The sequence below is a fragment of the Equus caballus genome, chromosome 6, assembly GCF_041296265.1.
Source record: "Equus caballus isolate H_3958 breed thoroughbred chromosome 6, TB-T2T, whole genome shotgun sequence".
Lineage (NCBI taxonomy): Eukaryota > Metazoa > Chordata > Mammalia > Perissodactyla > Equidae > Equus > Equus caballus.
The window spans coordinates 71,818,352-71,842,202 of NC_091689.1; the positions used below are offsets into that span (position 1 = coordinate 71,818,352).

General features: G+C 35.6%; 1 protein-coding gene across 3 annotated transcripts in view; it reads left to right on the forward strand.

The window, feature by feature from the left end:
- The window catches only part of REDIC1 (regulator of DNA class I crossover intermediates 1), an 80,513-nt gene that overhangs the window by 1,179 nt on the left and 55,483 nt on the right, over positions 1-23,851 (forward strand). For all 3 annotated transcript variants that reach the window (XM_070270123.1, XM_070270125.1, XM_070270124.1), the window contains exon 2: positions 16,201-16,240. In XM_070270123.1, coding sequence (XP_070126224.1) covers positions 16,201-16,240 — 40 coding nt within the window. The remainder of the gene's footprint in view (positions 1-16,200; positions 16,241-23,851) is intronic.

Below are 23,851 nucleotides of genomic sequence, written 5' to 3' on the forward strand. Positions count from 1 at the left end.
TTGATACATGATTATAATTTGATGTTTTTGAATTCTTTAAAATGTGAATATTAAATGAGATACAAAATCATCTTACAAATGCTTAAGCAGTATTAAAATATAGGTGCTATTATTATTCTGTCATATATCTTCTGGTTATTCAGGGAGTAGTATTTTGGTTGCTAGTGGGAGGATGCAAAAGCAATGTACTGCAGGAAACGTGTAGTCTAGGATTGTGTTTCTCAAAATGAGGTAGTGCTGCACCTGGAGATATTAGGTACCAGGGGGTTAAGAAACCACGGAAGAAACGTGACACATCTCCCTGGAGCATCAGTTTTATTCACAGATCGGAGGAAAATATATTTTTTAATTTAAGTAAACATGGATATGTTATAGAGTAAAAGGGAAAACTTGTGTGAAATTGTAAGAGAAAATATGGAATTTTAAATAAATTTTCTTGGGGAGGTTGGGCTCGTCAGGGTCAAACTCCAGATTGGTAATGAAAAAATGAGTGTCTCCACTTTGTACTGTCCCAGCAAACGAAGGTAGACAAGATTAGTTGATCATGGCTCTCTGACCATCAGGCCGTAAGAGCCTCAGAATCTGAGACAGTGCTTAGTAATCACTAGCAGTTGATTGGAGCTGCTATAGAGTAGAAGTTTTAATCCTTGTCTCAGACCATCCTTGAGTACTTGTTTATTTCCCTCTGTTGTAGGATTAGTTTTTGTTTGAAAATTTTGAGAACTGTTAGGAACTTAAAATATAGACGAGTAACAAGAGAACATTTACAAAGCTCTCTCAGAACTGCTCCATCAGAGAATTCAGCATTAATTAATTCAACAAATACGTTTTTACTTGCCTCCCTGTTTAGGGCATTGTCAAGCTGTATAGTGGGATTCAAAAAAGAAAAAGATAAATCTTTGGACCACAAAAAGAATTTATGGTAGAATGGTGAGATTTGAATTAGGTGAATGATTTTAAGACTAGGTAGTTAAATGGCGCTTAATATATAACAAGTGTTGTTCTAAGAACTTTTTGTATATTAGCTCATTTGCTCTTAAGAAGAACCCTATGAGGTATGTACAAATGTTATCCTCATTTTACTGATAGGGAAACTGAGGCACTGTTAATGTTAAGTGGCTTGCCAAGGTCACCCAGCTAATCAATGACAGTTATTTGAGAACCATATGCTTAATGGCTATGCTATGCTATGCAACGTAGAAATCCGAGTATTGTGAAAGTGGCACATGTAAAGGGCTGTGGATATTTAGAGAACAGAGAAATTACCTTAAACCTTGAAGGATAACAGTGTTGCACAGAACAAGCGCCACAGAGAAACAATGAAACACAGGTTCTTGAAAGCTGAAAAGGAAGTGAGATAAATAATTATCAAATTGGAGACCTAGTTTTTACCAAGGCTTCTTAAAAGAGATGGGTTGGGAGAGCGGTATTAAAGAACCTGAAAGGATTATTTGGCAGACAGTAGATAGGTCTACATTAAGACAGGAAAACACTTGCAAAGAGGCTTTGTACCTTTTTTCCAAGGAAATGAATGAAGCAGGCTATAGCAAGTTTATATTTTGGTTGTAGCAACCTGATTGTATACACTAAATCAAACCAGGGTATTCTTGTTGTGTATTATAGGGACCTGATATACAGTTTAATTGCAGAATCATTTGATAGGAGTGTCTTTACAATTGCAAAGGTCTTTGCAAGTTTTCTTGGCATAAAAGAAACTTGGCATTTAACTTTTTGCTGCTCTTCTGTTTGGGGAGTCTACCAGTCATATGTAAGATTTTTTTTTGTGAGGGAAGGGACTGGTGGCTAGGGAAGAAATAAGCTTTCCTTATTTTGCTTTTTAAATTACTTGGTTTGGCTTTAGTGTTATGGTTTGTGGACATCTTTGAAGATATAACATTTCATTTCAAACAAAGTCTCATTTAGGGTAAAGAGATTTGGTCTAAGCTGAAACTAATTGACATATCTATGATAGCAGTTCCCAGTCTACTGTCCCTGAAACTTGCTAATCAGCCATAATGTCAGGTTTTTCAATTTAATGGGTTCTTTCTTTTTTTCCTAAAATTATATTCTTTTTTTGACTTAAAATGCCCCTCCCATTTTAAGTCTTTTCTTTTTTTTCCCCCCTGCTTTTTCTTCCCAAATCCCCCCAGTACATATTTTAGTTGTGGCATGTGGGGCGCCACCTCAGTGTGGCCTGATGAGTGGTGCCATGTCCACGCCCGGGATCTGAACCAGTGAAACGCTGGGCCGCCTAAGCAGAGAGCGCGAACTTAACCACTCGGTCACGGGGCTGGTCCCAAGTCCTTTCTTGACAAAATTAAAAATATGAATCATTTGTCAGTCTTACCAATTAAAGAATTTTTTTTTTTTTTTTTACTTGTCTGGGAATCATTGACCTAGAACTCTAATCTTTGTTTTGTACTTTTACGTCAGCACTGAGACCCTGTGTTTTCCTAGGCTCATTGAGGTGTAAATTTGAAAGAGGACAGGTATAAGCACTGATCTCTTTAATTTGGAAAAGATTCTCTTTTATTTTCAGTATTTGGTGATCGATGACTTGTTTCACCAAATTCATAGCCACATCAGACGTGAAGGTGGTAGGAAGAGAAGAGAGAAACGAGAAGATAAAGATGTGACCAGTCTTTGGGCCTCGATATGCTATTCAGAATGGGATCAACTATAGATCTGAAATACAGCACTATACATGCAGTGTAAGAAGACTTTTTGTTTTAATTAGAGGAGGTTTATTTTTATAACTTAGATTGAAGAATGCAACCCGTGTCATAAGAAAGACACAGATAAAATCCTGTTTGAATTTAGGTGAAGGAGAGGTTTGCATTTGTAAATGTAGGCCTAGAATATTCACCTGTGCAAAGTATTTAGTGAGTGCTATGTACCAGGCACTGTGCCAGGTCAGAGTATAAAGTAACTGAAATTTAGTCTCTTTCTGAGAGATTTATAGCTTATTGGGGAGGGGGGAATATGACATTCCATAAAGTTTGAAAATGTTGAAAGATCAGGGGCCAAAATATATGATTTAAAAAAAACAGTGTGAACAATAGTAGAACATAGGAAAGTTTTAGCTGAGAGTTTGGCAAATCAGAAACAAGGCTAAAGGAAAGTTTGATGGAGAAAAAGAATAAAATAAATGTTATGTAAATAGTTGGAGATAAGATTACTTATTTAAATATTTAAAAATGTGTATATGTGTCTGCGTGATGGTGAGGTTGAAAACCAGACTGAGAAGTTGAAATTTGATCTGTTGGATATTGAGGAGTCATTCAAATTCAGAAGTACCACAGTGAAAGTGGTATTCTATGACTGTTTGTTTCTGGTGGTAGTGGTGTGTAGTTTGGAATATAGTGGTGAAAGACTCCAAGACAGTGATACCAGTTAGGATTCTTCTGGGGAAAAATAATCAATAGTATTTTTCCATTTTCTTGTATGACTATATATTTTCCAGATCAAATCAAAACCAGTCCTAGGGCTGGCGTGGTGGCCGAGTGGTTAAGTTCGTGCGCTCTGCTTCGGTGGCCCGGGGTTTTGCCAGTTCGAATCCTGGGCGCGGACATAGCACTGCTCATCAGACTATGCTGAGGCGGTGTCCCACATGCCACAGCTGGAAGGACCCACGACTGAAAATACACAACGATGTACTGGGGGTCTTTGGGAGAAAAAGGAAAAATAAAATCTTTAAAAACAAAACAACCCCCAAAAAAGCAAGCAAAAAAAACCAGTCCTATGTGAATTTGGGTTATTATTAAACCTCTCTGTATAGGAGCAGATCAGGTTGTGAGGGACCTTCATAATGGAAAAAGGAATACAAAATTGTGACTACAAAATTAGGTATAGGGCTTGGAAGGGGAATATGCAGATGAAGGGCTCTGAACTTAAGTTTAATTAGCTTTACAATAAATTCTCTTTACTGTGAATTAGCCTCTGTCCCTGCATCTCTTTCTTCATCTGTTAAATGGGGATAACACTTAAATGTACGGTGAACATCATCCCAGTTTGCCTGGGACAGTCATGGTTTATGCCTGTGGTCCTAGTGGCACGCCCAGTTTAGCATTTGTTTTCAGAGTTTTTGTTTTTTAATTAAATATAAGCTACCATTAATGGTTCCGTTAAAATGAACCCAGATAGATTCAGTGAACATCCTTTTTTTTTTTTTAACCTCTGCCATGGTCTGTATTAGTGCATGAGCAACGTGTGCGGTGAAGAACGTTCTCACTTTAACATGTGGTTAAATCTGAAGACATCCAATGATAACCCAGGCCTGACACTTTCCAGATAGAAAGTAACTAACAGCTTCTTTTAAAGATAACATGAAGGGCACTTGCTGATAAAGTGTGCTGAGACATGAGTGGCTGGGTACAACTAACTTGCTGGATGGGATGGGAGAAGTATTTAATGCTGCTGTCTCTGCTAGCCACTTGTACCAGCTAGTTGTAACATTGCATTCTAAGGTCTGAGAGATTTGTATAGCCGCCATGCCTGGGAGTGGGGTCAATAGGAAACATGGAAAATTTTAGATTAGGTGTAAGTGAAATATTTGCTAGGAATAGAGGCTAATCAGTCCTGTCAGAGTGCCTACAAAGAGTAGTAGGAATGTTGTTGCTACAGTGGTTTTGTCAACAACCGTTTCCTTTTTCATAGTGTTTAGTAATGCTTTTGTAAGCTTTTGGCAGCAGGGAGCTCAAATAAAGGAAAATTAATGCTTAATGATAAATACTGATGTTTTGTTTTTCATTTGAGTTGATGAATCTATAACTAGTACACAAAATGTTTGCCAGCATTTAGCATCTCTCGTGGTCACATGACAATCTGAATGCACAAATCTGCTGAAAAAGTATCAGGAGTTACTTTCAGATTTGGTAGTTATTTTAAGGAGATTATAGCTGCAGACAATAGTTTGACACATGTAACTGCAGAACATTAAAGATAAAATTATTTCTGCAATGATAATATAAATAGAAATTTGATGGATCATAGCATCTTGGGTAAAACAGGACTCTTACTAAATTATGTAACCTGTGTAGCCAAGATACACTTGGAATTGGTTGTAGTTCATGTATATTTCACAGTTGTAGTCAAAGAGGCTTGATATTTTACTGAACAAAGCTACAGTTGTCAAAATTTTCAATTTTTTATATGCACAGTTAATGTAACTGAATTACACTGTTTTTGAGACAATACTGATGTTGAATCCAAAAAAGAATACTTTGGCGTGTTGTTATAAGCTTGCTTTCTTTGTTGCCTTTTATTAATTGGATTTCATAAACATTTGACTCTTTGAAGAGTTACTTGATAAATCAATCTATGTATCCTGCATTGTTATTGAACATTTTTGCAAGCAAGTCCTCTAAATTTTGATGACATTTTATTCAAAAACAGTTGAAAATATTTATTCAAAATATCCCATAAATGGAGTGAAAAACTTCAACTTTAGAAGCTTTTAGTGAATTATAATTGTTGAAATAAAGTTTTTAAGATTTAATTGTGAATAACCTGAAATACACATCTGTGTTGGGCTATCATTCACGTTCTAAGATCTCTTCCATTGTATGACCCAGGAGATGGCTGTTCATGTTTATCATTACAGCCTGTAACTATGAAACAATATTTTCCATGTGAAAGTACTATAAGAATTCAATCTCTAAGAACTTATTTTAATTAGGCTCTGTATTCTGAATATTAGGTGGATTTCTGCCTTATCGATTGACACTTTTTTTCTCAATACCATACCTTTTGTAATTCATATTACTCTAAAAACTTTTTCTTGTATTGCAAGAGAAGAATTTATATGAAAGCCATAGCATTCTAATGTATATCATTACTATTCCTGACACATCAGGTGGACCTGCTTTAGTTTTGTGGAAAACCAACCTAAGTACTTTTTCTAGGCTAGTTACTGTCCTGAATCTTAATAAGTCTGCTAGCTAACAATGTTAACATTATGATGTCTTAGGTTAATATTAATTTCACTGTGACACAAGCCATAAAATAATTTTTTCAATTGTTAGTTATTGCTTTATTAATTTTATTTACATTTTTCACTTTGAATCACACTTAAGATGTTATTACAAGATTGTAACAATCTGGAAACGGTTTCTTTTGCATGGCACCTCGCCACTAAAAAGATAAACTAAGCAGCAAAATAAAAAGCAAAACAAAATAAACAAAAAAGAAAATTCAAGACTAGCTGACAGTTAAGATATGTGACACCCATAGTATTTAATCCCTAATGTAGTTTCACCATCTCCTGCGTACTCCATGTAAAATGTACGTTCGTGTTGTTCTTGATGTTTCTTTGACCACGTTACTGCCTGTCTTTTTTTTTTAAAGAAAGTATTTCTTTAGCGTTTTCCTTTAAATCTTTGCTTACTAGAAAGAATGGCAAGGGGCAGAATGCCCTGTTATATTTCTGTAGTCAGTATGGTTTTATTTCTTCCTTTCTCTCGCTCTTCTTTCCTTCTCTCCCTCCCTCCCTTCTCTTCTCTTCTTTCCCTTTCTTAACCTCTTTACACTTCTCTATTTTACTTTATTCTTTCTATCTTAACGAAGAATAAGGTAATGTAATCTATATCCCTGCTTCCCACAATTGATAACTTGTGGAGTGTTCTATGAAGAAGTTATGGCCTTTTGATTTTATTTTCAGTATGTAGCTATAATGGCAACTAATATTATTCACTTAAACTTTTACTGAAAGAGATGGTTGCAATATATTTCTTTAAAAATCCATTTTCTAGAATAACATAGTAATTACTGTTAAAAAGATGAGCTTCATTCCCACCTCCCCACCCCTAAATCTCTGGTAATTTAAATTTCAGGACAAAAATTAGAGAAACTCTTAAAATTGTTTTTTATAAAGTGCATATAAATTTCATGAAGAAACTGATGTTTGAATGGGGTCTTGAAGGTATTGAAAGTTTTGAGTACAAAATATGGTGGGAGGAGTCACCATATATGGAGAAGAAAAACTATATTTTCATTTGGTCGGGTGTTGGAATACATGAAACACAGGAATGGAAAACAAAGTTGAAATCTAAGTTGGGGCAGGCAATGGAAGTCACGTCCCTAAGTGATAATCAGAGCTGTGTTTTATTGCTATTACCAATGTAGTAAGAAATATAGGAGAACATTTGCATAAAATCAAGGAGACTCTTTAAAGTATAATTATGGTAACTAGCTACATACTTAATATTGCAGTAGTCAAAGTAGCAAATGACTTCTGAGGATTCACATTTTATATATAGCAAGCTATTTTAATTATCTGCATGTTTTTCTTTTTCTCAGATATAAAATTCCATCTAGTTTACCCCATTATTTGGGGATATATTCATTTGTTCTCCCGTCTTTTCTATCTTATTTTTTTCTACCTTTATTGAGGTATAATTGACAAATAAAATTGTAAGATATTTAAAGTATACCATGTGATGGTTTGATATATGCATACATTGTGAAAGTTAATTAACACATCCATCACCTCAGATATTTCTCTTTTTTGGTGAGAACATTTAAGTTCTACTCTCTTAACAGATTTCAATTGTACAATACAATGTTATTTTGTATTAACAAATGGTATGGTTACCATGTTATCCTCAGAACTTATTCATCTTATAACTTAAAGTTTGTATGCTTTTACCAACCTCTCCCTATTTACCTGACCCCCCAGCAACCACTTGTCTGTTCTCTGTTTCTATGATTTTAACTTTTTTTTAGATTCCGCATATAAGTGGTACCATGTCCTATTTGTCTCTGTCTGACTTAATTATCTAATGCCTTCCAGGTTCATCCATGTTATCACAAATGACAGGATTTCTTTCTTTTTTTTGCGAGGAAGATTGGCCCAGAGCTAACATCTGTTGCCAATCTCTCTCTTTTTGCTTGAGAAGATTGTTGCTGAGTTAATATCTGTGCCAGTCTTCTTCTACTTTATGTGGGATGCAGCCACAGCGTGGCTTGACACGTGGTGCTAGGTCTGTGCCTGGGATCTGAACCTGCGAACCCTGGGCTGCCAAAGTACAGCATGCGAACTTGACCACTATGCTGCTGGGCTGGTCCAGGATTTCTTTCTTTTAAAAGGGTGAATGATATTCCATGGTGTATATATATACCAAATTTTCTTGATCCATTCATCCATTGATGTACTCTTAATCTGCTTCATACCTTGGTTGTTGTGAATAAGGCTCCTATGAACATGGGAGTACAGATATCTGTTTGAGATGTTGATTTCTCTTTGGATATATACCCAGAAGTGGTACTGCTGGATCAAATGGTAGTTCTTTTAATTTCTTGAAGAACCTCCATGCTGTTTTCCATAATGGCTGCACCAATTTATATTCCCACCAATAGTGCACAAGGGTTCCCTTTTCTCCACATCCTAATATTTGTTCTCTCTTTTCTTTTTGATGCATGTCATCCTAAAGGACATGAGGTGATAAATCATCGTGGTTTTGATTTGCATTTCCCTGAGCGTTAGTGATATTGAGCACCTTTTCCTGTACCTGTTGATCATTTGCATGTCTCTTTTGAAAAATGCCTATTTACGTCCTTTGCCCATTTTTTAACTAGGTTATTTGTTTTTTGCTGTTGAGTAGTATGAGTTCCTCATATTGTGGATATTAAACTCTTATCAGATATAAGATTTGCAAATATTTTCTCCAGTTCCATAGGTTCTCTTTTCATTTTGTTGATGGTTTCCTTTGCTGTGCAGAAGCTTTGTAGTTTGATGTAGTCCCACTTTTTAATTTTTGCTTTTGGTGTCAAATCCAAAAAATCATTGCCGAAACCAATTTCAAGGAGCTTACCCCCTGTGTTTGCTTCTAGGAATTTTATGGTTTCAGGTCTTATATTCAAGTCTTTAATCCATTTAGAGTTGACTTTTGTGTACAGTGTAAGATAACGGTTACAGTTTCATTCTTTTGCATGTGACTGTCTAGTTTTCCCAACGCTATTTATTGAAGAGACTGTCCTTTCCCCACTGTGTATTCTTGGTTCCTTTGTGATAAATTGAATGACCATATATTTCTGGCTTATTTCTGGATATTCTATTCCATTGGTCTGTCTGGCTGTTTCTATGCCAATACCATACTGTTTAATTACTGTCACTTTGTAATATAGTTTGAAATCAGGAAGTATGATGCCTCCAGCTTTCTTCTTTCTCAATTATGCCTTGGCTATTTGGGATCTTTTGTGGTTCCATACAAATAATAGGGTTGTTTGTTTTATTTTTGTGAAAAATGCCACTAGAATTTTGATAGGGATTGCATTGAATCTGATATGTCGTTTGATTTCTGGGCTTTCAATTCTGTTCCATTGATCTGTAGGTCTGTTTTTTTTACCAGTACCATCCTATTTTGATTACTATAGCTTTGTAGTATATTTTGAAATCAGGGATTGTGATGCCTCCAGCTTTATTCTTTTTTCTCAGGATTGCTTTAGCTGTTTGGGGTCTTTTGTTGCCCCATATGAATTTTAGGTTTCTTTGTTCTATTTCTGTGAAGAATGTTATTGGGATTCTGATTGGGATTGTATTGAATCTGCAGATTGCTTTAGGGAGTATGGGCATTTTAACTGTATTTATTCTTCCAATCCATGTGCACAGAATATCTTTCCATTTCTTTATGTCTTTATCAATTTCTTTCAATAAAGCCTTAATAGTTTTCGTTGTATAGGTCTTTCACCTTCTTGGTTAAATTTATTCCTAGATATTTTATTCTTTTTGTTGTGATTGCAAATAGTATTGTATTCTTGAGTTCTCTTTCTCTTAGTTTGTAATTAGAGTATAGAAATGCAAATGATTTTTGCAAGTTCATTTTGTACCCTGCCATTTTTCTGTTATTGTTGATTATTTCTAATAGCTTTCCAATGGATTCCTTAGGGTTTTCTATATATAAAATCATGTCGTTTGCAAACAGTGAGCATTTCACTTCTTCATTGCCTATTTGGATACCCTTTACTTCTTTTTCTTGCCTAATTGCTCTGGCCATACCTCCAGTACTATTTTGAATAAGAGTGGTGAGGATGCGCACCCTTGTCATGTTTCTGTTCTCAGAGGGATGGCTTTTAGTTTTTCCCCGTTGAGTATGATGTTGGCTTGGGTTTGTCATATATGGCCTGTATTATGTTGAGATACTTTCCTTCTATACCCATTTTATTGAGAGTTTTTATCATAAATGGATGTTAGATCTTGTGAAATGCTTTCTCCGCGTCTGAGATGATCACGTTTTTTATTCCTCATTTTGTTAATTTGGTGTATCACATTGATTGATTTGTGGATGTTGAACCATCCCTGTGTCCCTGGTATAAATCCCACTTGATCATGGTGTATGGTCCTTTTAAGATATTGCTGTATTCGGTTTGCCAGTATTTTGTTGAGGAGTTTTGTATCTCTGTTCATCAGCAAAATTGGCCCGTAATTTTCTTTTTTTGTGTTATCCTTGTCTGGCTTTGGTATCAGCTTGATGTTGGCCTTGTAGAATGACTTAGGAAGTATGCAGTCTTTTTCAATTTTTTGAAATAGTTTGAGAAGGATAGGTATTAAATCTTTGAATGTTTGGTAGAATTCTTAAGAGAAGCCATCTGGTCCTGGGCTTTTATTTTTTGGGAGGTTTTTGATTACTGTTTCAATCTCTTTACTTGTGATTGGTCTTTTTAATTCTCTATTTCTTCTTGATTCAGGTTTGGCAGATTGTATGAGTCTAAGAATTTATCCGTTTCTTCTGGATTTTGCGATTTGTTGGCATATAGTTTTCATAGTATTCTCTTATGATCCTTTGTATTTCTGTAGTATTGGTTAATTTCTCCTCTTTCATTTCTAATTTTATTTGAGCCTCCTCTCTTTTTTCCTTAGTGAGTCTGGCTAAGGGTTTGTCAATTTTATCTTCTCAAGGAACCAGCACTTGGTCATTGATCCTTTCTACCATTTTTGTGGCTTCAATTTCATTTATTTTTGCTCTAATTTTTATTATTTCCCTCCTTCTGCTAAGTTTGGGTTTTGTTTGTTCTTCTTTTTCTATTTCTGTTACATGCAGTTTAAAAGTGCTTACTTGAGGGGCTGGCCCCGTGGCCGAGTGGTTAAGTTCATGTGCTCCGCTTCAGGCAGTCCAGTGTTTCGTTGGTTCGAATCCTGGGCGCGGACATGGCACTGCTCATCAGACCACGCTGAGGCAGCGTCCCACATGCCACAACTAGAAGAACCCACAACAAAGAATATACAACTATGTACTGGGGGGCTTTGGGGAGAAAAAGGAAATAATAAAATCTTTAAAAAAAAAAAAAAGTGCTTACTTGAGATTTCTCTTGTTTTTTAAGGTGAGCCTGTGTTGCTATGATTTTCCCTCCTAGGACCACTTTTGCTGCATCCCATGAGTTGGTGTGGTATAATGTATTTTCATTTTCATTTGTCTCCAGATATCTTTTGATTTCTCCTGTAATTTCTTCAATGACCCATTGGTTGTGCAGTACTATGTTGTTTAGCCTCCACATATCTGTCACTTTTGTAGCCTTTTTCTTGTAGTTGGTTTCTAGTTTCATAGCATTATGGTCACAAAAGATGCTTGATATGATTTCAGTCTTCTTAAATTTATTAAGGCTTGCCTTCTTTCCCAACATATGGTCTATCTTTGAGAATGTTCCATGTGCTCTTGAGAAGAATGTGTATTCTGCTGTTTTTATGTATGTTCTATTAAGTCCATCTGGTCTAGTTTTTCATTTAATTCCATTATTTCCTTGTTGACTTTCTGTCTAGATGATCTATCCATTGATCTAAGTGGGGTTTTAGGTCCCCTACTATTATTATGTAGTAGTTCACTTCTCCTTTTAGGTTTGTTAATAGTTACTTTATGTACTTTGGTGCTCCTATGTTGGTTGCATCCAAATATGTATTTCTTATTGTAAGTTACAATATCACAATGATCAATCTGTTGTTCAAAGTGGGGTTTTGAAGTCCCCTGCTATTATTTATTGCTGCCTATTTCTCCTTTTAGTTCTGTTTATATTTGCTTTATATGTTTAGGTGCTCCAATGTTGGGTGCATAAATATTTACAATTCTTGTATCCTTTTGATGAATTGACTCCTTTATCATTTTGTAATGGCCTTTGCTGTCTCTTGTTACAGTCTTTGTCTTCAAATCTGTTTTGTCTGAGAATTATGCTACCCTAGCTTTTGGTTTCCCTTTGCATGTAATGTCTTTTTCCATCCCTTCACTTTCAGTCTGTTTGTGTCCGTAATGCTGAGATGAGTCTCTTGTAGGCAACATATATTTGGGTCATGTTTTTTAATCCATTCAGCCAAAAAACATTTACATTTAAAGTAATTATTTACATGGATGGACTTACCATGGCCGTTTTGTTGTTTTCTGGTTGTTTTGTAATTCTTCTATTCCTTTCTTCCTCTCTTGTTCTCTTCCTGTGTGATTTGATGATTTTCTCTATGGTATACTTTGATAACTTTCTCTTTATCTTGTATATCTCCTCTAGCCTTTTACTTTGTGGTTACCATGAGGCTTACTTAAAACATACTTGCCTGCTCACTCCATGTTGAACCCTGAGGGGATAGCTCTGGTGAGTGCTGCATTCCTGTTAAGAATGCTTATTTATTTGCCATAGTCTTGTGGGTCTTGTGGACACAAGCCCATTGGCTTTCAGAGCTAGGTGTTTTGGGAGTCTGTCTGTTTGGTGAGAGTCTTAAAATTTGGAGCACTAGATGTGGAGGTCAAACCCTTTGCTTCTCAGGGAGAAGGTGGAGTTGGGGATTGCCTTCTGACTGTATGGCATTGTGGCAGGGGTGGGGTTTATGATGAGAGTGTGTCTCAGCCTTTCCTACCTGTTTCAACCTGGGTATTTTTGCATTTGTCCCGTGTGTACGAGTCACTAGTCTAGTTTCTGGATCTCTTTCAGAGGGAACGCTCCAAGTGTAGCTGTACATTTGGTGTGTCTGTGGGAAGAGGGGAGCTCAGGATCCTCCTATATCATCATCTTGGTCAACCCTTGGGGGAGAAAAAAAACAACTTTACAGTTTTATTTTAAGTTAGCCTAAGCAAAACTGTTAGAAGCAACAATTAGGAATATATATATATATATATATATATATTTTTTTTCCACTGACATAGCCAAGTAAAAAGTCACTTGGATTGTCAACTAGTTTAATTTTAATCTACATCTCTTTAGTGGACATTTGTACTCACTGGCAGCCAAGCATCTGAGCCCCTTATCTATGTGTGGGGGTATTTCCTACCTTATGAGTTTTGGTGATAGGCACAGACCACCTCCCTATGTGGAATCTTGGGGAAAATAACCCAGACATTTGTTTCACTATGCTTTGCAGCTAGCAAATGGGCATGTGACCTAAGCTGAGACTTAGATGCACTTGTCCTGTACTTTGAATTAGAAGCTAGTAACACAAAGAAGTAGGGACTACAGAGCTTCTATTGTAGTTGGAAGCAGTTGCAAGAGCTGCAGCAGGATTGAATTTTAATGCCAGTGATGCCAGGGGGTGGTGTTCACTGTCCAGGAGTGGAACTGGTGCAGTCAGTGGTGTTTAGTGTTCACCAGTGCTGGCAGTGGTGTCCTATGAGACTAATTATGGCTTGATTTTGACTATGATGCCACAGCTCCCTAGACTTCCTTGTTCTTGCCAGGTGCCAAACGTGCTGCCTCAGCCTTGTTGACATGTTTGTTGGTTACCTGATTTTGTTTTAATAAATTTATTTTCTGTTTAAATTAACCAAAGGAGCTTTTAATTTCTTGTAACTTAAGAATCCTAACTGATGCAGTTTTCTTTTCTAGTGCAGGTAATTGAGAGTGACTATATTTGGTAAAACATTTAGACATATAGTACTATTTAGTAGCATTGGTTACCTTAATAATAATTTAAAATGTTCTTTTTATGAAATTGCCTTTGACTTATACGTTAGGATCTTTTTTCACTTTCACTGTGGTCTAGTATTAGTAGGCTAATCTAGCAATTGGTCTTGAAATCCTAATTAATTTTTTATTAGGCACATAGGAATAGGGATTATGGAGTACATAGAATTTGGTGAGAGCCATAAGAGTGTCCTGGATAATGGAAAATCAGCCTGGAGTAAAATCACTTGATTTATACATATATGAAGACTGTATTTAGGCTTTGGCTAGTCCCTAATTCTATTGATCTTTATAATGTGGGAACTTCTTATAGAATTGATTTTTCTTCCTACTATCTCTGTAATCTGGATTGTTTAATACTGCTGGCTCTGTCATACTTCTTATATTTCGGAACTTTGAAAAGGTGCTTTGCTTTCTTTTTTTTTTGAGGAAGATTAGCTCTGAGCTAACTGCTGCCAATCCTCCTCTTTTTGCTGGGGAAGACTGGCCCTGAGCTAACATCTGTGCACATCTTCCTCTACTTTATACGTGGGATGCCTACCACGGCATGGCTTGCCAGGCGGTTCCATGTCCACCCCTGGGATCCGAACCGGCGAAACCCAGCCGCCAAAGCGGAATATGCACACTTAACTGCTGCACCACCGGTCCAGCCCCCACTTTGCTTTCTTTGCCTTAAGTTTTAAAATGATGGAGAATAAACTAATCTCTAATGTCTTCTCTAGCCTTAGCATTTGATGGGTCAATGAAATGTGATTTATTTCCTTTTTCTTTTCTAAAGTTTGAATGCCAGCAGTGCACTTATGCTGCATGGATCTGGACAGATCGAATTCTTTGCTCAGTGAACTCAAAATGGTCAATTAAGACATAGCTATCGGGAAGTATGTTAAAGTACAAGTTCAGTAAGTACCAAAGTCTGGGGGTAGTCAGTAACTGTCATTCATGTAGTTTATGAAAATCATTTGGAAAATGAACAGCTTTGTATATTCACAGTTGACATTCTTGGAAGACAGTATAATATCTGGTTGAAAACTTCAAAACCAGAATGCTTAGGTTTCAGTCTGGCTCTACCATTTATTAGCAGTGTGACCTTGGGCAAGTTACTTAACCTCTCTGCATCTTAGTTTCTTCATCAGTAAAATGGGGATAAAAATAGAACCTACCTTACAGAGTTCCTGTGAAGATTAAATGAGTTTGTACATGTAAAGTATCTGAAGTGTCTAGAAAGGTGCAAGACATATGGTACTCATCATTAGCAATTATTATTTTCATGTTATTATATAATCTCATATAGCTAAAATACATTTTGTCATTTTACTTATAATTCTTGTACAAATCTTGAATTTGAGATCATAGTTTCATGTATATCCAAAAGATTTATTGTGCATATCTGCTTGTCATGAATGTTTTATGGCCTTCTACTATTATTAATAGAGCAAATAATTTATAACCATTAAATATTGCACTATCATGGGATTCGTTGCAGTGTTTGGCACAGAGATCATAGGTGTGAAGCACATCCATAAAAGACAGCTGTGTTTTAAAGAAGTTATGAGATTTCAAGTATGCATAGCTGATATAGTAATGTAACTGAATTGCTCTAATAATAAACTTAACATTTCTTTCAATCCTATATAGATTTTGGTCCTTTCTCTACTTCCTGTTGATAGAAGTAGAATATTGAAATACAAGGAAAATTAAAATGGCAGCATTGACCAAGAATATTGCTATCATATGAGAATGTTTCAGTGGTACCTCCTTGCCAATGCATTGATTTCTCTTTGCTTATCTTGATTTTATAATTCAGATGTATTTTATGCTTCATTATTAATGATAGGTCTAGAGTCTTTCTTATTAGTTCTTGGATTTTCTATCTAAGAAAATTTTGTGAAACAGTATATACTATAACATTTGAGAACATTTTCATAGTTTCTTTTCATAAAATAGCATAATTATCACTATACTTTTAGATTTTAATTCCAAATCTTTAATTCAACTAAAATGACAATCATTTTATTTTATTTATGTATTTATTTTGGTGAGGAAGATTGGCCCTGAGCTAATATCTGGTTCCCATCTTCCTCTTTTTGCTTGAGGAACATTGTCCCTGAGCTAACATCTGTGCCAATCTTCCTCTATTTTGTATGTGGGATGCTGCCACAGCATGGCATGATGAGCAGTGTGTAGGGCCGTGCCTGGGATCTGAACCCAGGAACCCTGGGCCACCAAGGTGGAGCATGTGAACTTAACCAGTTTGCCACCAGGCTGGCTCAACAATCATTTTAGAGACCATTTCTTTAATCATTGTATTTTTTATCCTGTTTCCTTTTTCAGGACCAGGGTTCTGATCAAGCAGGAAAGGAGAAAGCAAAAGGTAAAGACAATATGTTTATTTGTGTTAGCTTTATGAAAAAAGTGATCTTCTGAAGCATTTTTCCAAGGGCAATAACTAAGTGAAATTGGAAGACTCTCTTCCTTTAGTCTTCTCAACCTTGTAGATAGCTTGATAACCAACCATTTTGCTTAGGCAGAGACTTAAGGACCTTGTTGATTCTTGTTGTCATTCTAGTTCCAAGATGTATCCCAAGTCTGATAACTTCTCACTACCTATACTATTAGCACCCTGATTCAAATCATCATCATTTATTGCCTAGAGTAGTATAATGGCCTTATAACCTACCTCCTTTTTTTGTTTTTTAATTACATTGATCATTACACAGTAAAGTTGAGCATGTATGTACATTACAGCTCAGCAGTATATATCTGAGTGAAACTCTTCCACTTGTGAACTTTGAGACATGTACAAGCTTGTTTGGATATTGTTGTTGTTAAGTAGCAAACAAAAAAAAGAGAGAGAAGGAGGAGAAAGAGAGAAAGAAGGACAGGGAAGGAGGAAGGAAAGGGGACCACCCAAATGTCCATTAGCAGTAAAATGGTTAAGCAAATAGTGGTATACCCAAGTAATGATGGAGCAGTGAAAATGTTTCAACTACGTGTAATTAGTGTGGATGAATCTCAAAAACATAAAGTTGGATAAAGAAAGCAACTCACAAAAGAATACAAGCAGTAAGATTCCATTTACGAAAAGTTCCAAAACAGAAAAAATATGTTCGAAGGTAGTAAAATTTAAAGAAAAGCAAGGGAGTGATTATTATGAAAGCAGGATAGTTGTTAACTCAGTGAATTGATGCTTCATTGTAAATTTAACTTGTATTTCCTTGATTACTAATGAGACTGACTATCTTGTCATTCAGGTTTCCTCTTTTGTCAGGTACTTTTCCAAGTATTTTTTATTTGAGTTGTTTGTCTTTTTCTCATTGTGTCTATGTATTTAGGAATTATTTGTCAGGTATATTTGTCCTTTGGCTTTTAATTTTAGTTTTTCAATCCTCTCTTTGAAGAAAAGTTCTTAATTTTAATGTAATTGACTTTATCAATTTTTTTCTGCTTTATCTTTTACTCCTTTGTGGTCTGTGACACAGTGGTTAGTATGATCTTTTAAAGGCACAAATCAGAATTTATCATTCCCCAGCTTAAAAGCCTCAATTGCTTTTCATTGCTCTTAGAATGAAATCTGATTTTACCAAAGTCTAAAAGAACCAGAAGGATCTGCACCCTGCCTGCCTCTCTGACCTTGTTTCTTACTACTTGTCCTATTCATTTTATTTCAGCCACACTGACCTTCTTTCTGCCACTGTTCTTTGTCTGGAATAGTCTCCCTCGAGATATTTGCATGTCTGGCTTGTCAACATTTGAGTCTCAGCTAAAGTATGTCCTCTTAGATTGGCCTTCTCTGATCACTACATCTAAATAGCTCCCTCCCCTCCAAATGCTGTCTCTCCTTTACCCTCTTTAATTTGTCACTCTTTCATAATCCTATATTTTCTTAGAAATTTGTTTATTCTGTCCCCCCATTAAAATATCTTCATGAGAAGAAGGATTTTACCACTTTTGTTCATTTTCTATCTCCTGTGCCTTGAACTGTCTCTAGCAATAACATAGACACTCAATAATAAATAAACTATGAATGAAGGCTGTCCCAAGACTATTTTTAAAAAGTAATCTAACTCTACCTGGATCATTCTTTTGAATATTTATCAGAAAGGGAAAGACACATGGCTCTTCCCAAGGTGTTGATCTCTAATCGTGTCACTTTTCTCTTCTTTGAAAATTTCATACCTTCCTTTACCTCCCCAAACCTCTCTTTCCCAACACTATTCTTTATCCCTTCATGCTCGTTAAATGACCTTGTGTCATAGTTCAGAGGAAATAGAAGCTATCAGATGAGAATTATCTCAAATTTCTACCACCAGTTCTATAAACCACCTTCCTTCTTCATCCATCTTCTCTTTCCCTCCTCTAACTATAGAAGTAGTTCCCTCTGATCAAAGGAAGGTCTCTCTGTCTGTGATCTGGATTCCATTTACTTCCGCTTTCCATTGATATTTACACATACTGAATTTTCTCCTATTAGACAAGTAAAGGTGTCTCTGGGTCCTTTCTCTTTCCTGCTATGCCCTTTCACTCTCATCTCCCATTTGCTCCTTAGTCCTCTTCACTGTACAGCTCTTACTAGTGTCAAAATTGAACTTTATAAATCATACAGACAGAAAATCAATAAGGAAATATTGGTCTTAAATGACACATTAGACCAGATGGACTTAATAGATATATGCAGAGCATTCTATCCCCAAACAGCAGAATACACATTCTTTTCAAGTCGGTCGGAACATTTTCCAGGATAGAGCATGTGTTAGGCCACAAAACAAGTCTCAGTAAATTGAAGAAGATTGAAATCATATTAAACATCTTTTCTGACCACCATGGTATGAGACTAGAAATCAACTACAAGAAGAAAACTGGAAAAAACAAAACATGGAGTCTAAACAACATGCTGCTCAACAACCAGTGTGTCATTGAAGAAATCAAAGAGCAAGTAAATGATACATGTCTACCTAAGGAAGTAAGAAAAATCTCAGATAAACAGTCTAATCTTACAACTAAAGGAACTAGAAAAGGAAGAACGAACAAAACCCAAAGTTAGTAGAAGGAAGGAAATCGTAAAGATCAGAGCAGAAATAAATAGAAACTGAAAAAATACCATAGAAAAGATCAATGAAACTAAGAGCTGGTTCTTTGAAAAGGTAATTGATAAACCTTTAGCCAGACTCGTCTAGAAAAAAAGAGAGAGGCCCCAAATAAGTAAAATCAGAAATGAAAGAGAAGTTATGTCTGACACCTCAGAAATGCAAATATCGTGATATTACTATGAACAATTAGATGCCAGCAAATTATACAACCTAAAAGAAATAGATAAATTCCTAGAAACATACAGTCTTCTAAGACTGAATCAGGAAGAAATAGAACATCTGAACAGACTGATTACTAATAATAAATTGACTCAGTAGTCAAAAAACTCCCAAGAAACAAAAGTCTAGGACCAGATGGTTCCACAGGTGAATTCTGCCACACATTTAAAGAATTAATACCTGTCCTTCTCAAACTATTTCAAAAAATTGAAGAGGAAGGAATGCTTCCAAACTCATATTATGAGGCCGACATTACCCTGATACCAAAACCAGACAAAGACACTACAAAAAGAGAAAATTATAGGCCAATATCCCTGATGAATGTAGATGCAAAAATCCTCAGCAAAATATTAGCAGACTAAAATCAACAATGCATTAAAAGGATCATACACCATGATTAAGTGGGATTTTTCCTAGGCATGCAAGGATGGTCAGTATGCACACATTAATCATTGTGATATGCCACATAAACAAAGCAAAGAATAAAAATTGTATGATTATTTCAATAGATGCAGAAATAGCTTTTGACAAAATTCAACATCCATTTATGGTAAAAATTCTCAACAACATGGGTATAGAGAGAACCTACCTCAACATAGTAAAGGCTGTATATGACAAACCCACAGCTAATATCATATTCGATGGTGTAAAGCTGAAAGCATTTCTTCTAAGATCAGGAACAAGACAAGGATGCTCACTCTCACTACTTTTATTATATTGGAAGTCCTAACACAGCAATTAGTAGGAAAAATAAAAGCCAGCCTGATTGGAAAGGAGTAAGTAAAACTGTCACTGTTTACTGATGACATGATACTTTATACTAAATATATATATATACTTTTTATTTTATATATATTGTTTATATATATATATACACACACACTAAAAACTCCACCAAAAACTATTAGGATAAATGAATTCAGTGAAGTTTCAGGATACAAAATTAATATACAGAAATCTGTTGGGTTTCTATACACTAATAACGATCTATCAGAAAGAGAAATTAAGAAAACCCTCCCATTACAATTGCATCAAAAACAATAAAATACATAGGAATAAATTTAACCAAGGAGATGAAAGACCTATACTCTGAAAGCTATAAGACATGGATGAAAGAAACCGAAGACAAATAAATGGAAAGATGTATTGTGCTCACGAATTAATACTGTTAAAATGTCCGTACTACCCAAAGCAATCTACAGATTCAGTGCAACCCCTATGAAAGTACCATTGGTATTTTTCACAAAACTAGAACAAATAATCCTAAAATTTGTATAGAACCATAAAAGACCCAAAATAGCCAAGCAATCTTGAGAGAGAAGAAAGCTGGAGGTATCAGATTTCCAGATGTCAAACTGTACTACAAAGCTATAATAATCAAAACATTATGATACTGGCACAAAAACAAATGCAGAGATAATGTAACAGAATAGAAAGCCCAGAAATAAACCCACAAATATATCGTCAATTAATCTACAACAAAGGAGGCAAGAATATTCAGTGGGGAAAAGACAGCTGTTTCAATGAATGGTGTTCGGAAGACTGGACAGCTCTAGGCAAAAGAACGAAACAGGACTACTTTCTTTCGCTATGTGTAAAAATAAACTCAAAATGGATTGAACACTTAAACGTAAGACCTGAAACCATAAAACTCCTAGAAGAAAACTTAGGCAGTAAACTCTTTGACATCAGTCTTAATAATTTTTTGGATCTGTCTCCTCAGGCAAGGGCAACAAAAGCAAAAATAGACAAATGAGACTACGTCACACTAAAAAGCTTTTACACAGCAAAGGAAACCATCAACAAAATGAAAAGGCAAGCTACCAAATGGGAGAATATACTTGCAAATGATATATCTGATAAAGGGTTAATGTCCAAAATGTATAAAGAGCTCATACAACTCAATATGAAAAAAATAATTCAATAAAAAAATGAGAGGAACTGAATAGACATTTTTCCAAAGACATTTACAGATGCCCAACAGACATGTAAAAAGATGCTCAACATCACTAATCCTAAGGGAAATGCAAATCAAAACCATCAAAAGACAATAAATGTCAAGTGTTAGTGAGGATGTGGAGAAAAGGGAGCCCTCGTGCACTTTTGGTGGGAATGTATACTGTTGCAGCTACTATGGAGAACAGTATGGAAGCTTCTAAAAACATTAAAAACTAACATATGATCCAGCAGTTTCACTTCTGGGTATTACCTGAAGAAAACAAAAACACTAATTTGAAAAGAAATATGAACCCTTATGTTCATTGCAGCATTATTTGCAATAGCCGAGATGTGGAAGCAGCCTAAGTGTCCATCGGTGGATATATTGGTAAAGAAGATGTGGCATATATTTATTCAGTGGAATATTAGCCGTAAAAAAGAATGAAATCTTGTCATTTGTAGCAACATGGATGGATATAGAGGGTGTTATTCCAAGTGAAATATGTCAGACAGAGAAAGATAAATATCGTCTGATTTCACTTATATGTGGAATCTAAAAAACAAAACAAATGAACAAACAAAAGAGAAACAGACTCATAGACACAGAGAACAGGCTGGTCATTGCCAGTGGTGAAGCTGGTGGTAGGTTGGGCAAAATAGGTGAAGGGGATTAAGAAGTACAAACTTTCAGTTATAAAGTAAATAAACCATGGGGGTGTAATATACAATGTAGGGAATATAGTCAATAATATTATAATGACTTTGGTGACAGATTGTTGGTAGAATCATTGTAGTGATTATTTCGTAATGTGTGTAAATGTCAAATCACTATGTGTACACCTGAAACTAACATAATGTTCTATGTTAACTAAAATTCAATAAAAAAATTTGAACTTTATGTTATTCAATTCCAAAGATATTTTTCGTATACTTTAATGTGTCATCATCTGCTTTTCCATAACCTTCATCTTTTTTGTTTTGGTGATACAAACTTTATGTAACACTTCATGAAGTGAACAGTCTTCTTTCAGAGAACTGCTGCCCGTTCCCTTCATCTTGAAACAAGCTCTTCCCTTGCTTCCTTTGACACATTCTTAAGATTTTATTTGTCTCCCTGGCTGCTCCTTTTAAATGTCTATTTTCAATTTAAAATTTGATTGTCTTCTGGAAGTTTTCTATTTATCTTCTAATTATTTTTCACTTGTCTCTACCAAATGAGACTTGTTAAAAAAAGTTGAGCCTAACAACAAAAAATCAAACAACCCAGTCAAAAAATGGGCCGAGGACATGAACAGACATTTCTCCAAAGAAGATATACGGATGGCCAATAGACACATGAAAAGATGCTCATCATCACTAATCATCAGGGAAATGCAAATCAAAACTACACTAAGATATCACCTTACACCTGTTAGAATGGCAAAAATAACCAAAACAAAAAGTGACAAATGTTGGAGAGGTTGTGGAGGAAAAGGAACCCTCATACACTATTGGAGGGAATGCAAACTGGTGCAGCCATTATGGAAAACAGTACGGAGATTCTTCAAAAAATTAAAAATAGAAATACCTTATGACCCAGCCATCCCACTACTGGGTATCTATCCAAAGAGCTTGAAGTCAGCAATTCCAAAAGTCCCATGCACCCCTATGTTCATCACAGCATTATTTACAATAGCCAAGATGTGGAAGCAACCTAAGTGTCCATCAACTGATGATTGGATAAAGAAGATATGGTATATATATGTATACACACACACACACACACACACACACACGCAATGGAATACTACTCAGCCATAAAGACGGATAAAATCGTCCCATTCACAACAACATGGATGGACCTTGAGGGTATTATGTGAAGTGAAATAAGCCAGATAGAGAAAGACGAACTCTGTATGACTCCACTGATAGGTAGAAGTTAAACATATAGACAAAGAGAACTGATTGGTGGTTACCAGGGGAAAGGGGGGGTGAGGGGAGTGCACAAAGGGTGAAGTGGTGCACCTACAACATGACTAACAATAATGTGCAACTGAAATTTCACAAGGTTGTAAACTATCATAATCTTAATAAAAAGTTAAAAAAAATACCACACAAAAAATATTTAGAAATAAACTTGATATCCTATAATATGAAATATGTCACCAAAAGCCATTGGAAGTCATGACTATACATATAGCATTTTAAATATTTTAACAATCTGTCTTTTATACTCATGCTTTAGTACATTTTTTTACTAAATAAAGATTTGCTTGTCTTAGATATCCCCATAGGAATTGTATGTGGAGGCCTAACAACTTTGTTAATGTGCTAAAAAGATTGGAAATGTGTTTTGAATTTATTGTTTATTTGATATTAAATAATAAAATAGTGAAATTGTCTGCAAAAGTTACCAAAAAAAAAAAAGTTGAGCCTAACCTTGTCAGGTAAATTAGTTACATACCTTTGTTCTCTCTAGGAAAAGAAAGATTAGACGTTATCATGATGGATAGATTATGAGGGTTCAACCTCTTCAGCCGTGTCCCCTGGAGTAAAGGCTTGCTCCCTTCATACACAGTGTTTGTACTGTTCTTCTTCATTCCTGGAACATTATCTTCCCACACTCTGGCTAACTGACTCATCCATCTATCTTAGAAGTCATTTTCTAAGAAAGCTTCCCTCTCCTCCTGCCCTCCCTCTGCCAACTCTCCCCACATCTACCAGTAGTGTACATACTCCTGATGCTCAGTTGTAATTGT